The sequence below is a fragment of the Cebus imitator genome, unplaced genomic scaffold, assembly GCF_001604975.1.
Source record: "Cebus imitator isolate Cc_AM_T3 unplaced genomic scaffold, Cebus_imitator-1.0 Scaffold410, whole genome shotgun sequence".
NCBI classification, from domain to species: Eukaryota; Metazoa; Chordata; class Mammalia; order Primates; family Cebidae; genus Cebus; species Cebus imitator.
The window spans coordinates 964,642-980,499 of record NW_016107725.1 but is presented as its reverse complement, the minus strand read 5'-3'; the positions used below and the strand labels follow the sequence as shown (position 1 = coordinate 980,499).

Genomic DNA, 15,858 nt, shown 5'->3' with positions numbered 1-15,858 from the left:
TTTTTTTTTTCTTTTTATGCTGTAGTCTGAATATTTTCTATGGAACTAACTTCAAGTTCATTAACCTTGTCTTTTACTATGTCCCAACAGCTGTTAAATCTACCTATTCACATTTCACTCAGCCATTCTTTTCAGTTTTAGAGTTTCCATTTGATGCTTTAAAAAATTTTTCAGCTCTCCAGTGCTATTTTCTACCTTGCCACTGATATAATTTTTTTAAGTCCATATTTGATAACTCCAATATTTAGGTCATCTGTAGGTCTGTTTCTATTGTTTATTTTTTCTTTTGGTTCAGTTTCTTGATATAGCTGAACAACATTTCAGTGAGTTACAGAGCTCCGATATAAAACATTGTAGCAGCTCAGGGTGATGTTATTTTTCTGCAGAGAGGATTCACCACTTTCTCTGGTAAACAAGAATTGTGCAAGCAGATCACCTCCATCAATAAGGGGCGGAACCCACTTGAGGTGGAGTTCACTCATTGTAAACAAGGCTGTGTCTACCTTTGGTCTGAAAATACTCCTAGGGTGTTGCACTCCAGGGTTCCAAGTTGAGATCCTGGGATGTTTACTTGGGCTGTTCCTTTCTTGGCATAGCTTAGATTCTAGTTTTTCTCCTTAAGTGCCTTGAGACAGCTGATAATTACCTGGGGGAAATTATTCAGGATTATCCAGCAACCGGTTTTGATTCTGTGTTGTGGAATGCAACTGTGTGAAACTTAAGAACATTGGCCATTTGCTAATAGTCACTCATAACTATGATGCCAGGCCTGAGGATGAGGAAATAGGTGTCTGGTCAAAGTTCTGCTGTTCCTTTGCCCTGGAATTTTGAAAGATGTTCACTGGAGTATTGTAACAGTGAAAAACAGGGAACAAAATGAACTTCTGTCAATAATGGAATGGTTAAAACAGCGATGGTATATCTGTGTCACGAAATACTTTTTTTTTTTTTTTTTTTTTTTGACATGGAGTCTCACTCTGTCTCCAGGCTGGAGTACAGTGGCACAATCTCATCTCACTGCAGCCTCCACGCCCCGGGTTCAAGTGATTCTCCCACCTCAGCCTCCCAGCCTCTCCCTCCTGGAGTGTGCCACCACGCCCAGCTAATTTTTGTATTTTTAGTAGAGACAGGGTTTCACCATATTGGCCAGGATGGTCTTGATCTCTTGACCTCCTGATCTGCCTGCCTCAGCCTCCCAAAGTGCTGGGATTATAGGCATGAGCCACAGTGCTTGGCCGAAATATTCCTAGTTCATTGGAAACACACATGTGCACACACACATATGCACGTACACACAATAGAGGGCTAGAACTTCTGTTAAGTAAAAAAGTAAGTTGACAAGCAATATCACAAATAGGATATCATTTACGTAAAATAAAGAAATTATTAATTTTATATGTACAATATGCACGTGCTGGGGGTGGGAGGTCAGTGTTCTCTACTCACTGCTAGGTCAAGACCTGCTCCTGCTTTCATTGCTTTTTTGTTTGAGAAATTTAAGACCTAGAAAGGTACAAACAATGCAATAAGTACTTAACATTTCCATGGTGCAGAATTTGCAATTATTACATTATCGTTTTTGCATTGTCTTTTCTTTTTAAAAAAATAAATTCTGGTATTGTAACTCCTAACCTATAGAAGCAATCCTCACACCCTCTCCAGCAGTATCACCCTCATGAGTGTGGTGTGTACTTTCCCCTTTGGGCATCCACAGAACCTTTAGGGTTCCTTGGACCATACTTTGAAAACATGGATCTAACCCACGTCCCTCTATTTCACAGATGAAGAGACTGGAGTGGAGGGGGAGGAAGGGTTTTGCTCAGAGTCTCAGAGAAATAGCACAGCAGAATTTGGAGAAGCCCATGTTTCTGACCCATGCCTGTGCCCTGGGCCCTGCAGCATGGATTCCACACAGTCATTTAGTGGCTGCTAGGGAAAGATGAATGTGTGAGGGAGTCCTGCTCCCATGTTTCATAGTAGGACTCAGCCTAGCCTCTCAAACCCTGAATCTGAAATCTCAGGCTCTGCCCTTGTAGCAGGAGAGGCCATGAGAAACAGACCTCTCAAACACGGAACTGGGAAGGAAGGGGTGATTTATTCGGCTGGGAGCAAGGTGGCGGAGTTGCCTAACAGCCAAGCTCATCTAGTGAAGGAAACCTCTGCCTTTACATAGGCTTACAACTCCAGATATTACACGTGAAAGGGTCTTGGGTTTACAGTTTTAGAAATTACATGTGAAAGGGTCTTGTTCTCATACCTCTAGAATTTACATGTGAAAGGGTCTTGGGTTTAGGAATAGGCGTGGGGTATAGTGGGTTTGATCGTGTCTAAGTAAAAACAATGCCTTCTGGAAAGATTCCTCCACACCACGCCTGCAATCTATAGGAGAGCGAAGCGATTAAGGTGGCACCTGGTCTGCCAGCCTTTACTTCTCCTATTGAAATGCAGTGTGGAAGTCAAGAGGCGGATGGTCTCAGATGCTTAAGGGTGATCAAGAGTCTCCTCCCACCTTACGTTAATATCAGATAACTGCATACAGATTGGGGGGATTAGATCTCACAGAATCACCTTGTGATCCTCCCCTATCTTGTCTGGAAACGGGACTGGATCCTATAACCTGGCGACGTATCCCAGGGGAGTATTCTCACTGTCTCTCAGATCCTTCTGGTTGGGGTGAATGCCAAGAACGTGGGCTCAAAAACCAGATTTGCTTTTTTGCCTTGCAGATGGAATGTGCTCATTAACCTTAATTACCAGGCGGGCATAAGTCCTATCCAGCTCTGCTTCGAAGCAAGGACACAACATCCAGGAGAGAAGGCAACACTGAACTCAGCTGCAGTTCCCTGGGAGCGGAGCTGCTGGCCTTTCCAGTGGCCAGCTCAGTGGGCCCCAGCGTAACTGCATCGTCCTTCAACACTCAGCCTGTGCGAGCCAAGTGCTCCATCTGCCATGCTCTTGCGGCAGCGGGAGGTGAATTTGCTTCAGAGTCAGGGACTCTGACCTGGGAGAATGAGTGCCCCTCAAGGAAAGTGGCCTCTGGGCTGACCCAGTGTATTTGTCAAAGCGTGAAGGTTTAAGGTTGGGTTGTAGCAGATCCAAATGGAAAAGAATCCTGCCAACAGCTGTAAGAAAGCCACAGGACACCATGAAGAATCTAAACGGAGACCTGGAAACAAGCATCCGAATCAGGATTTTAGGAAAAAAACTAGCGGCAAGGCAATCACAATGCAAAGGGTGCACAAATATGGGATGTGTGTACAGATTGGTGTATTACCCCAGGGCTGGGAGTGAGGTGCTGAGGAAAGGCGCATATATCTGAATAATCTCAGCCCATCCTCTATCTTTTACAACTATCCCTTGGGTAAACCTAATCTAGACTCACTTGTAGCTTTGGTGATTTACTAAAATGCCAATCAGGGCAATTTTTCATTTGAAAAATATGATACCTTATTTGTACTTTTAAAGCATACATGTAACTATTAATCAAAATCAGACTTAAACTCAATTTTAAAAAGTTACAGAAGATTAGAAATGTGCTCAATGCAGATAAGAAAAAAATGTCCCCAGCATTTGGGCTCTGTTTGAGGACTTTTGCCCCCAATCATCTGGTAGTAGAAACACAGGCCTGGCCAGGCAGGCCTTTTCTTCCACAGATCTCTGCATCTCCCTAGATCCATCTGTTCTCCTTAATCATCTGTCCTTCTTAATGTTTTTTTCTTTATTCTCTGGGGGCACGATGGGCCAGGCTTGGTCCAGCCAGTCCACTGAAGTTTAGTATTAAACATCGATACTAAATTAAATATTAGTACTACTAAGTATTAGTACTCATTAAGTATTTTCCCCAAAATGTGAGTGAGACTCTTTCCACCTTAGTCTGCTTTATTCAAACCACAGTGAGCCAGAAGCTGTTCCTCCTTTTGTGGCTTTCTCTTCCCTCTGGCATCGGAGAACTTGGCATGGATAGGAGGAGAGGGACTTGCCTGTTCCGTGCCACGTCTTGACTTGGCTTCTGTTGTGTCACCTTGCTCCCTCGGATGTGTAATGAAATGATGAGAGAGTAGATGCTGTGTGGTGTGTGGAGCTTTGTTATCTGTTTGGAGGACCTGTGAAAGGCACTAGTTCAAGGCCATCCTTTGCCTGAACAGTTCAGAATCAGCAGCTCACTTTCTATGCTGATGTATTTCCTTTCTAGGCAGATGTACGTGTGTGTCTTAGTCTGCTCAGGCTACCATAGCAAAATGACATAGACTGGGTGGATTAAACAGCAGAAATTTATTTCCTCGCAGGTCTGGAGGCTGGAATTCCCAGGTCAGGGTCCAGCGGGGCTGGCTGCTCCTGAGGGCTCTCCTCAGGAGAGCACAAGAGCTTTCCTAGGTGTGTGGCTTCCTGTAAAGCCACCAATTTGATTGGCTTGGGCCCCACCCTATGACTCATGGAAGCTTAATCACCTCCTAACGGGCTTGTCTTCAAATACACTCACACTGGGGGTTTGCGGGTCATGAGTTTGGAGGAGGAGGGAACTAAATTCGGTCCATAGCAATGAGATCCTTGAGGGCAGAGTCTGAGTCTGCTGAGGGGCACTGCCTCCCTGGAGCCGGGCCAGGCCCGCACCTGTTAGGCCGGCTCACAGCAAGTGTCAGAAGGTGAAATGCAGAGCCTGGCTGGTGCCCACCAGCCCCCGACAGCAGGAAGATGAAGGGGCTGAGACAGCACACCACTTCTTGCTGTGGGGATAAACAGCACACTGCAGTGACATTATGAATTCACTCGGGGTAAGAAGCAGCTGAGCTGACCACGTGCAATCATCCGCTGGTTCTATAAACAGAAGTGCGGCCATTATGAAAGGTGACCTGTCAGAGTCACTTCCCCAGACTGACAAATGGGGTAAGTGGATGGCATTTGCTCAGGACAGAGGAGATGTTTGCTGTCATAACACCCCACCAACCACATTGTTCTGTGGGACTGCGCTTGGTGGCCTCACTCCTGTACTGGAACAATTAACAGACCTGTCGGGGGAGGTGATGAGTATATGTTAACAGATACTTAAAACCATGACAATCAGCAGGGCGGAAAAGATGCTTGGAGAGGATGGGATTAATGGAATACTGTGTTTAAGACTTGTTATCTTCTGATATTTAAATACCCCATCCTCTAAGAAACCTCCCCAAGAAAGGAGGCAGTATAAGCTAGCACCATTTTGGATAAAAGTAAGCAAAGAAGGTATTTCTGCCAAGAGAATGCATTGTCATTATATTGTAATCCTATGAACCACCATACCAATTCTGCTGTGTCATTTTATGATAATGCTGATGCTGTGGGTCTCACTCAGATCTCCTCGGATTCCCTTTGCCATTTGGTATGCACAGCACTCAGACTCTGAATGTTTTTTATTCTTTTGCTTAGAGCAGGTCACACTTACAACTCCAGAGAAGACTATCCTTAGGCTACTGGAGCTGCTTTACCCATGCATGTAGAGAGCTGGAAGTGCCTGGGAGTTATGTCGCCCTAGGGTGGCCCGTAGCTAATGGCTAACTCGTGCAGGAGTTAGCTCATTGGTCTAGTGAAAGTCTAGCTCACTGGTCTTGAGGGAGGAAGAATTCTGTTGTGTAATTTACACTACAGAGGATAGAGCCAAAGGTGGGATTAACAGCATCAAGAAACAGCATCAAGAAAATCCAGATTAGTATAGGTAAACGTGGAAATTAATAATTCGCAAAACACAAAACCAACTAGAGCAAGTTCTTTAGAATATTTGAACTTGGACAAACTTCTGGCAAGTTTAATCTGGTTAAAAAGAGAACAAGTACACACCATTAGGAATGAGAAATAGGCTATAACCACAGATATTATACAAAGGAAATAAAAAATATAATGAGGCAGTACTATGAAAACTCTGCTATTACATTGGAAGACTTGAATGATATGGATGTTTTCCAGAAAAATTTAAACCGTCAAAATTGGCTCAAAATGAAATGGGCAACCCAGATTAAACAATCCCAATGGGGTGTTTGTCATTAACTTAGCCCATGCTGGGCTCCAGTCCAGCAGCCAGACCATGAAGTCACCCAGTGTTCTCCAGTACATCATGACCTACACATGAAACTCCTGCAGACTGGGGGTACCACTTCTTGTTCTGAGAGCTGGGGGAATCCTGGTGGCCACCATTAGAGTTCCTCCTTGCCCTTTTGGGGTGCAAACACATTTCCTGTATTTCCATTGAACAGCTCAAGCTTCAATATTGACTCTTTTGATAACGTTTATGATGAAAGAAGTCCCCAAGGTGCTTATTTATGAGCAAAGAGCCAGTTTATTCATGCCTTCCGGAAGGAGTGTCTCCTCTCCTTGAGGACAAGGATGTCACTTCACCAAGAGAAGGTGATTAAGAAGTCTATTCCAGTCCCTGCCACAGTGGCTCTGCATGGGTAGTCCTTCAAGGTGTGGGAAGGGGTCTTCCTGATCTTCTTCAGCTCTTTTAAGTTATAAAATAATGTGTCAGTGAACATTCCTATACAGATACACTTGGGTGAGGATTTTTCTAGGTTATGTTAATTGGCATGAAATTTCCGAGTTGTAGAATAGGCACATCTCTAACTTTAGTAGACACTGCCAATTTTCCCTCCCAAGTGGTTATTCCTAATCTCACAGTCACCAGCAGTCCTTGGAAGCTCCTGCCACTTCACAGCCTTGGCATAAGCTGGTATTATCAGATGTGAACTTCTCCCATCATGGTGCGCATGAATGGTATGTCAGTATGGATTTAATTTGCATTTCTTTGCTGTCTAATGATGTGGTGCATCTTTTTACAATTTTATTGGGCATTTAGTTTTCCCCTTTATAAATCACTATGTTAATTTTCTTTTTCTTGTTTGTCTTTATCTTTATTCTAAATATCATTTCTCCACTGGTTTTGTGCTTTGCTATTCTACGCCCGACCCCCCACAATCTGTGGCTTGTTTTTCAAACTTGTTCTTAGAATCCTATTTGTTCTTGTTCAGATGTTTCAATTTTTTTTTTTTTTTTTTTTTTTTTTTTTTTTTTTTTTTTTTTTTTTGAGATGGAGTTTCACTCTTGTTGCTCAGGCCGGAGTGCAATGGCGTGATCTTGGCTCACTGCAACCTCTGCCTCCCAGGTTCAGGTGATTCTCCTGCCTCAGCCTCCCGAGTTGCTGGGGATTATAGGCGCGAGCCACCACACCTGGCTAATTTTGTATTTTTAGTAGAGAGGGTGTTTGGCCACGTTTGTCAGGTTGGTCTCGAATTCCTGACCTCAGGTGATCCACTCGCCTGGGCCTCCCAAAGTGTTGGGAGTACAGGTGTGAGCTACCAATGTTTCAAATGTTAATGTAAGCCACATTAATCTTTTCTTTTATAATTTATGCTTCTTGTGACTTCTTAAATCCTTTTCTGCCCTGATGTCAAATGTACTCTTATCTATCTATCTATCTATCTATCTTAGAATTCTACAACTTTGTTTTTCACATTTAGGTTTATAATCCATCTGAGATAGATTTTCCTGTGTGGGGTTTATATTTATGTCTTCCCCATGGATAAACAATTGTCTCATCCCCATTTATTGACTAATTTGTCTTTCCCAGAACAAATGCTCTGCCTCATTTAGGAGACAGTCCACTGATGCGGCCCTGTGGCAAGCAGAAAGCCTTTCATATGAAAAGAACACTCTCAAATTGAATTCTCCCGTTTCTCCAACTCCCCCAGAGCTGAGTGATCCAGGGTTCCTCTGGCCTGACACTCTGACCCTGGGGGCCTTCTGCTGCTCTGCTAGGGACAACCATCCACTCCTCTCCTGACAAGGATCAACCTTTGACTTGAGAGTCAAGCTTTCAGCCATCGATTGTCAATCTGACACCATCTGCTTTCTACCTTCCCAAAATTCCTATACCTGTCTGCTGCATTGAGAACACCCTGACTTGTTTTCCATGACTGCTACAGACTTATGCATCTATTTTTTATTTCACTGGTAACTTCAGTGGGATGTAAAGAGAGAAGAGAAGGAAAAGAGTAGTTAATTCACCATTCTGGAATCCTGCCCCATGAGCAGGATTCTTTCCCCATCTCTTTGTTCTTTGCCTATCAACTAGTCTCTTCATATCTTATCCATAGGGATCATGGTTTATCGAGTTTTATTGAGTGCACATAGCAGATGCTGTTTAAAATTTACTTCTGTTTTGTGAAATACATCATTTTCTACAAGTTTCCTCTGGCTCTTGAATTCTAGTATTTTTTAAAATGCTGCAAAGGAAAGCAAATCAAGCAAACAACTGGTACACAAGCAGTGTGTTCACAGTACCTTTGACATGATAGAAAATTGTACCTCTGTTTCCTGTAACAGATTGAATATCCTTTCTAGGCACCTGCCTCATTGAGTGATGAAGGTAACTTACTAATACCACAATCTTCCACACTTAAAAGTCTCTTTTCAGCTTAAATAGTCATCCAGTTTTCTCACCAGGGGTGATTTCAGTGATAAACATGATTTATTTAGGTAAACATGCAAGCTTTCAGAATTCTGCCTATTCTTCTTTCTCCTCCTCAAGTAGACATCTGAATATAAAAGGGCTTATTACAGGGTCAAACATTGGAGATATTGTGGGTTCTATTCTAGACCACCACAATTAAGTGACTATCACAATAAAGCAAGTCACAGGAATTTTTTGGTTTCATAGTGCATGTAAAAGTGATGTGTACACTATATTGTAGTATATTAAGCATGTAATAGCATTACATCTGAAAAACGTATATAACTTAATTTAAAAATACTGGCTGGGCGAAGTGGCTCACACCTGTAATCCCACGTGTATACCTATGTAACAAACCTACATGTTCTGCACAAGTACCCCAGAACTTAAATGTAATTCTTAAGTTGGTAGGATTGTGTAAGGTAGAAAATCAATTCTGTTTCCAAATCCACCACAGTGTAATCATCCATTTCATCTTGCTGTGCTGGCCAGTGTGATGACGTGTGTCTCAATGCCTCTTGGAAGGTGGGGGTGGTGTCTCCATTGATAAGAAGGAGTACTTTTAGTTCCTATTGCTTAAGTATTCACAGGCTCCCACAAACATAAGCACACGCTCACACACTTCTGAGCTGGGATTATAAACGTCAGCCTGACACCCTACCGTGACACCCTGTTTGATTCTGGGTATTGGTCATATTCTTTCTCATTTGCTTCACCAGTTTATCAATCTTATTAATCTTTTAAAAGAATCAGTTGTTAACTTTGTTGTATGCCTTCTTTTTCATGGATTTCCACCCTTATCTTTATTATTCCTTCCTTTGATTTTCTTGGGGTTTTGTTTGCCATTGTTTTTATTTTTTTTTTAACCTTATTAAGCTGGAAGCTTACATCACTACTTTTAGAACTTTCTTATTTTCCAACATACACATCTGGAGCTATAAATGTTCCCCCAAGTAGTGTTTTGGCTGTAACCCACAAGCTCAAAGTATTTTCTAGTTGATGCTGTGATTTATTCTTTGACTTATGGGTATTTAAAAGTGTTTTGTTTAATTCGGCTGGGTGCAGTGGCTGATGCCTGTAATCTCAGCACTCTGGGAGGCTGAGGTGGGTGGATCACCCGAAGTCAGGAGTTTGAGACCAGCCTCGACAACATAGTGAAACCCTGTCTCTACTAAAAATACAAAAATTAGCTGGGCATGGTGGCGCACACCTGTAGTCCCAGCTACTCGGGAGGCTGAGGCAGGAGAATCACTTGAACTCTGGAGGCGGAGGTGTCAGTGAGCTGAGATCGTGCCGCTGCACTCCAGCCTGGACCACAGAGCAAGACTCCATTTCAAAAACGAAAAAAAAAAATGTGTGTTGCCTAATTTCCAAACATTTAGAGGTGTGTGTGTGTGTGTGTGTGTGTGTGTGTGTGTGTTCTCGTTATTGCTGTTTAGTTTAATTCTGCCCCGGAGTCTGATCACCACTTCTCTGTGCCCACCTCTCTCCAGGTTCACATGCACAGTCTTTAAGATGGCTGAGTCCCACGTGGTGGAGCCCTCAATACCCCCTCAACTTATCCCATGCACCTTGCTCCATCCAAACCCAAGCTAGGAGAAGAGAAACTGAACGACAGTGCCTTGCTACCTTCTCTCTCTCTCTCTCTGACCATCATCTCTGCCATTTGTATCCTTCGTTAAAACAAACAAACAAAACTTCTCCTGTGTCAACTTCTTCTTCCTGAACTCAGCCAATAGCTCATGAATGCCACAGACACGGCTCTAAAGCATGGGAGAAGTTTATGAGCCAACTCCTCTAAATTGGTCCGTGATATGCTAAATAAAGTAGGAAATAAGGGAGTTTGGAACGTTTCTTCTCGAGAAAATAGCTGGCTTGCAAGGCTATTATTCTGTTGCATAATCGTATTTTGGATCCTCAGAAACTATCTTTTTTCCGCGTGCCTCCTGTAACACTCTAATCTCCTTGCAGGCAGAGCGTTGCCCAGGATGAACTAGGCTGGCAGTCACATACCCAGGAATGAGAAAGAGAAAAGCATATTAACTTTTATTAAAAAATGTTCCATCTCACAACAAGAGAAAGGTCTGTCCACACTGAGAATAGCAGCTGCTGTCTGTGCATAATTTATATTTTGGAAGAGGAGTTTCCATGCACGGTGTTGTTTGAGCATTAACAATTGGGCTGTTACGGTTATCCGGCTAAGCAGGTTCACAATGGTCCCAGTCTCAAGCACCTGGATGGCATGGAGCTTCTGGAGCCCCAGTGGGACCTGGCCATGGGGGTCAGTAATGGTTCTGGTGGTGGCTGGAGACAAAGACTGGGGATGGGCATAAGGGGAGTGAGGCTAGAGGAGCATGTGGCGGGGTATCTGACTGTGACACGCCCGGAATGCTGGCAACATGCAACTGATCAATGGAGAGACGAGCAGAGTTGTGGGCCAGGCAGTGAGGATGCGCCACGTGGGAAATTACCCCGGACCAAAAGAGATAACCCCTGGCTTCCGCAAACCTCCCTGCCACCGATCCTTTTCAACCACAGAGGAATCGCGTAGAGAGTCTCATGTATTAAGAACTATCCAACTATCTTAGATCAGACCGGTGGCCAAAGGAACGCTCAAGAAATCGAGCGAATGTTTCTAATCTGATTGTAATTTCATCAGTGGCCCCTATGTAATTATTTCTCTTTTGCTTTACTTAAAACTAACAAAGAGGCTTCAATGAATTTTTTTGTTCGTTTTTAATGGAAAGAATCAACGTTTCTTCTTCAAATAATGAAGCTGAGTGGAACACCATGCCTGAGCAGGAGACTCGTCCTGACACTGGCACTCTTGCTCAAAGTGCCCTTTCATTCAAGCCCTTTAAAGCCCCAATAGCAGCCTCAGGCCCAGGCCGCCCTGAACCTGTGCTGCTCTGTCTGTGCCCTGCAGCCCCCCAATAAAACTCTCCATCTCCCCAAAGCATCAGCAAGTTCACAAGATAGTCAGGTGGCCTCAGGTGTGTATGCCTTTGCAATGATTTCCCATTGCAAAATGGGAACGCCCTTTCCAAGTGAAAAACAGAAGCCAGACACTTGCTTGTTCCCTTGTCAGCAGGAGACGCAGCGGTTGGAAATTCAGGTCCTGGCTCCCTAACTACCAGCAGTGTGGTATTAGATGAACGATGCAACTTCTTTCAGTCTCTGTTTCCTTATTTTTAAAATGGAGAAAAAACATCCCAGTGAATTTCATTGCATCTCTGGAAAGAATAAATGAGAATGTATTTCTAAAGTGCTTAGCATAGTTACTTAGCATAGTAACACATGCATTCACTCAAAGTATTAGCTGTTGTTCCTACTTTTGTTCTCACAGTTTCCTCTCTAGGTGCCCAAGGCTCCCATCTGCCTGCAGGAGTGCAGGATGCTCCTGCTCTTCAGGCTGCAAACTGCCTGGCTCGGGGTGGCTTCCGCAGAACGCAGCCCCTGGTTTCCTCCAGCAACGAGACATCACACAATGACCAAATCTCCCAAGGATTCTTCCTTCCTGCCCAAAGTGAGCTCAGAGGGCTGGAGGCTGCGCCATGCCAGGCTGATTCTGCTCTACAAAGAGACTGGGGGAGCTAGACAAGCCCACTTCCCCCACACGACTCAGACAAAGGCAACCTGCAAGCGACTGACTTGGCTGTCTCGCGGAGTAATTAATCTCCGTGAAATTAATGGGCCCTCAAAGGCAGGCAGCTGCAGTGGTTGTGCGTATCTGAACCGCAGGATTCATCTGCATCCGTGGACATTTATCAGGACAGATGACACCCTGTGGGTGCCCATGGCCCTCAGGAACCCATACCCACGGGTTCCGTAAGCATTCAGGAATGGGGTCACTACCATGGTGTCCCCTGCCTACCTCCTCCATCCCCATTACAGAGGTAAATAAGCTGTCCCTCAGAAGAGAAGCAAGCCTGCGGAGAAGCTAGGTGACCTTGAGCAAGTGAGTGAGCCTGGGTCCTCTCCTGCAAAACCAGCACATTGCTTTGGAGGATTAGGTCCTTTGTGCACAGAGCTTCATGCAGAAATAAGAAAACAAAGAAAACCCAGCCATCTTACTTCAACGCATCGACAGACTCCTTGGGGGAAGGCTTTGAGAATAGAGATGGATTATGGAAACCTGACATTTTAGAGGCTGTTCGTCTGAGACCGGGGACATCTAGATGAAATTTAGAAAACAAATTATTAAATATGTTTCATTTTTATCCAAGCGATGGGCTAAATCAGTACAGTGATTACGGTCAGGGATGGGTGGGAATCAGGGCAGAGGTTGGGTCAGGGATAGGGTGAGACAGAGCTGTGTATTACACGCAACATCCAGAAATAACATATACGATTCCACAATTTGAACGTGCTTTTCTTTCCCTTTTTTCTTTTTTTTTTTTTTTTGAGATGGCGTCTCGCTCTGTTGCCCAGGCTGGAGTGCAGTGGTAGGATCTCAGCTCACTGCAACCTCCGCCTCCCGTGTTCAAGTGATTCTCCTGCCTCAGCCTCCCAAGTAGCTGGGAATACAGGTGCGTGCCACTGTGCCTGGCAAATTTTGGTATTTCTGGCAGAGATGGGGTTTCACCATGTTGACCAGGCTGGTCTCGAGCTCCTCAGGTGATCTGCCAGCCTTGGCGTCTCAAAGTGCTGGGATTACAAGCGTGAGCCACTGCTTCTGACCTGAACATGCTCTTTTGATGGGGCTGTGTTCCATCGCCTGTGTGAAAATGTCCCCTTTCTCTAAACAGCTGCACAGTGGACAATCACTCAGGCCAGCTGTGGACAGAAACCTGCGTGTTTTGTTTCCTTCCCCTGTTTGGGGCGTGGCCTTCTTCAGGGAAGCAGTGAGAGCAAGATGCAGCAGCAGGCTGAGGCTCAGTCCCCAGTCTGAGTTATGACTGCCCCCTGGTGGCTGTGTGACCTTGGGCAGGCTGCATGGCTTCCCTGTGTCTAGCAAGCAGGGCTCTTCCTCCACCTCTCAGCTGCTCTTCCCTGGAGGGTTGTGGGGGAGGCAAGGAAAGGGGTCTTTGCACTGGCTCAGCCACTAAGCACAGGCAGCTCTCCCAGCCTGGCAGAGCAGAGACAGAACTGGCCTCCTGTTGGGGTATCCTATGGAGTCAACCATCAGGGGCTGGCAGGACCTAATAGCCTGAGCCCCAGAAGCTTAGGGAGCAAGTTTCTCTCTCCAGACACCCAAAGTACACCGTAAGGCCAGCTACGGAAGGGACGTAGGGCAGGCGCCTCCCAATCCAAGGGCCGAAGTGCACGTGTGCCCCTGGCGGAGTGCTGAGGAGGATGGCTTGCATCTTGGCTTAGCATCTCTGAAAGAGCTCGCCCTAATTAGTGCTCATTTGCATAACCTAGTTGTGGGCTTGGTTGACAGGGACAGCAAGCGTGCAGGAAGTGGCATAACCAGACTGTGGAAGGCTGCAGGGGAAATCAAGTCCCAGTTACTGTTTTCAGCCTTAACTCTCTCCGGAGGGCCAATCTTGCCAGTAGGACATCTTCACCAGGATGGCCTGGGTTTTTGCTTTCGGCTCCATAAACTCGTCATCATGTAGTTCTGTAGTTACCACCTGGAATCACCTCCCCTCCACCCACCTGCCTCCATCACCCTGCCAATCCCTTCTCCTCAACAGGCATGAATGTGGCTCTGCCCCTCATGGATTGGGTAGCCTGACACAAATCACTCATCCCTTTGAACCTCACCTTGCTCATCTGCAAAATGGGGATACTAAGTAACTACCTCATGGGATGATGATGAGAACTTAGAGGAATTAATATACATAAAGCACTTAGAAGAGTGTCGGGTTTCTAGAAAGCACTACGTAAATATCCCTCAGCCAGCTTTCCACCCGGACTCACCTTGTGCTGGGAACCATACTAGATCCTGAAAGTTCGAACTGTTAGCACAACACTTCCCAGAACGCACTTGAAACTTGAAGGCAAGTTAGAAGTCCTGGAAATCTGCAGAAACTCTCCTGGTCCGCAAGGGGGCTCCTGTGAGCCTGGGTAAGAAGTTAAACCATGTGGAAGCCTTACCGTTGAGATCTCAGGGTTTAGACACTCTGGGCAGGAAGGGGAGGCAGAGATGCGGCCCCATCTGGCTCCTCCTCAGCCAGAACAGCTCTGAGTTGTCTGTTTTCTAGATTAGGGCATCACAGGGGGCTGTATTTGAAACAAGTTCCACCTCCCCTGGAGTGTGTGAATCTAATCAGCTGCCAGCAAATATAAAGCAGGAGAAAAACGTGACGAGGCGAGACGGGCCTGGTCTCCCCGCCTACATCTTCCTCCCATGCGGGATGCTTCCTGATCTTGAACATCTGACTCCAAGTTCTTCAGCTTTGGGACTCGGACTGGCTCCCCTTGCTCCTCAGCTTGCAGACAGCCTATTGTGAGACCCTGTGATTGTGTAACTCAATATACTTAATAAGCTCCCTTTACATATATGTACAAATGTATCCTGTTACTTCCGTCCCTCTAAGAGAACCCTAATGCAATCACCAGTTTGCTGCAGGTCCTCATTGTCCTCAGGGGCCAGTCCTTCCAGCCAAGCATTCAAGGATCGCTGTCTTGGGACAGACCCAAGCCTGTCTCCTTGTGATGTCTATGGTATTTCTATCTTGTTTGACAGTTAAAAAAAACTCAATCCTTTTTATTATTGATAATTTGCTGTTATTTTCTTATCCCAAATATTCACTTTTATGCTTACTTTTGTTTTCATAATTTTGGATTACTTTATTAAAGAGGGCTCCCCAAATTGCATAAACTTTATTGCCCATAAAACCTGAATTTGCCCCTGTCCCCCATCTCCAACTAGGACCAAGGTCTCCCCCTCTTTACCATTCTGTTTTCCTGTTCTGCCAGGCGTCCCAGCTGGGAACATGGCGTCGGTCCCCTAACCAATCCGCAAGCCTGCACTATTTGTTAAATTGAAATTGCATGCTTGACTTACTGCTGTGTGCCTGCCAACACCCCCTACCACCCACCAAATAAAAAGCTCTTAGCAATGGAATCAGTTCCTAATCACTGTGTAGAGTGAAAAGTCTCTCCCGGAGACTCTTCTGGAAGTCCCGAGAACTTTCCAGACATCTGTTAAAAGGAACAGGATTTTGGAAGCTAATTTGTTTAACTGATTCATTGATAAGAGCTCTTGAAAATGCATCTGTTTATTGGAGACACTTTGTACAAGATATAAAAATCAGTGGCAAATGTCACATTCAAGGGAAGATAAATCCAGTGAATACAGCTTTCAGTAGCTGCTAATGAGGGATGTTATTTCCTCATAACCAGGCAGCCGTCTGAATCTCAGTCAAAGCACCCGGATATCCTGGTACCTAGAGAATCCCCAGGACAAAGCTGGCTTCCTTTGCCTTTTCATC

The 15,858-nt window shown here is 45.0% G+C and overlaps 1 protein-coding gene across 4 annotated transcripts in view; it reads right to left on the bottom strand.

Annotated features, from left to right (window-relative positions):
- Positions 1–15,858, bottom strand: part of CTXND1 (cortexin domain containing 1) — a 54,551-nt gene that overhangs the window by 25,924 nt on the left and 12,769 nt on the right. The window contains exon 2 of one of the 4 annotated variants that reach the window (XM_037731592.1): positions 2,229–3,166. The exons of the other annotated variants lie outside the window; for them this stretch is intronic. Coding sequence (XP_037587520.1) covers positions 2,911–3,166 — 256 coding nt within the window. The 3' untranslated portion in view covers positions 2,229–2,910. Of the gene's footprint in view, positions 1–2,228; positions 3,167–15,858 lie in introns of those variants that run through there. 4 annotated transcript variants of the gene reach the window in all.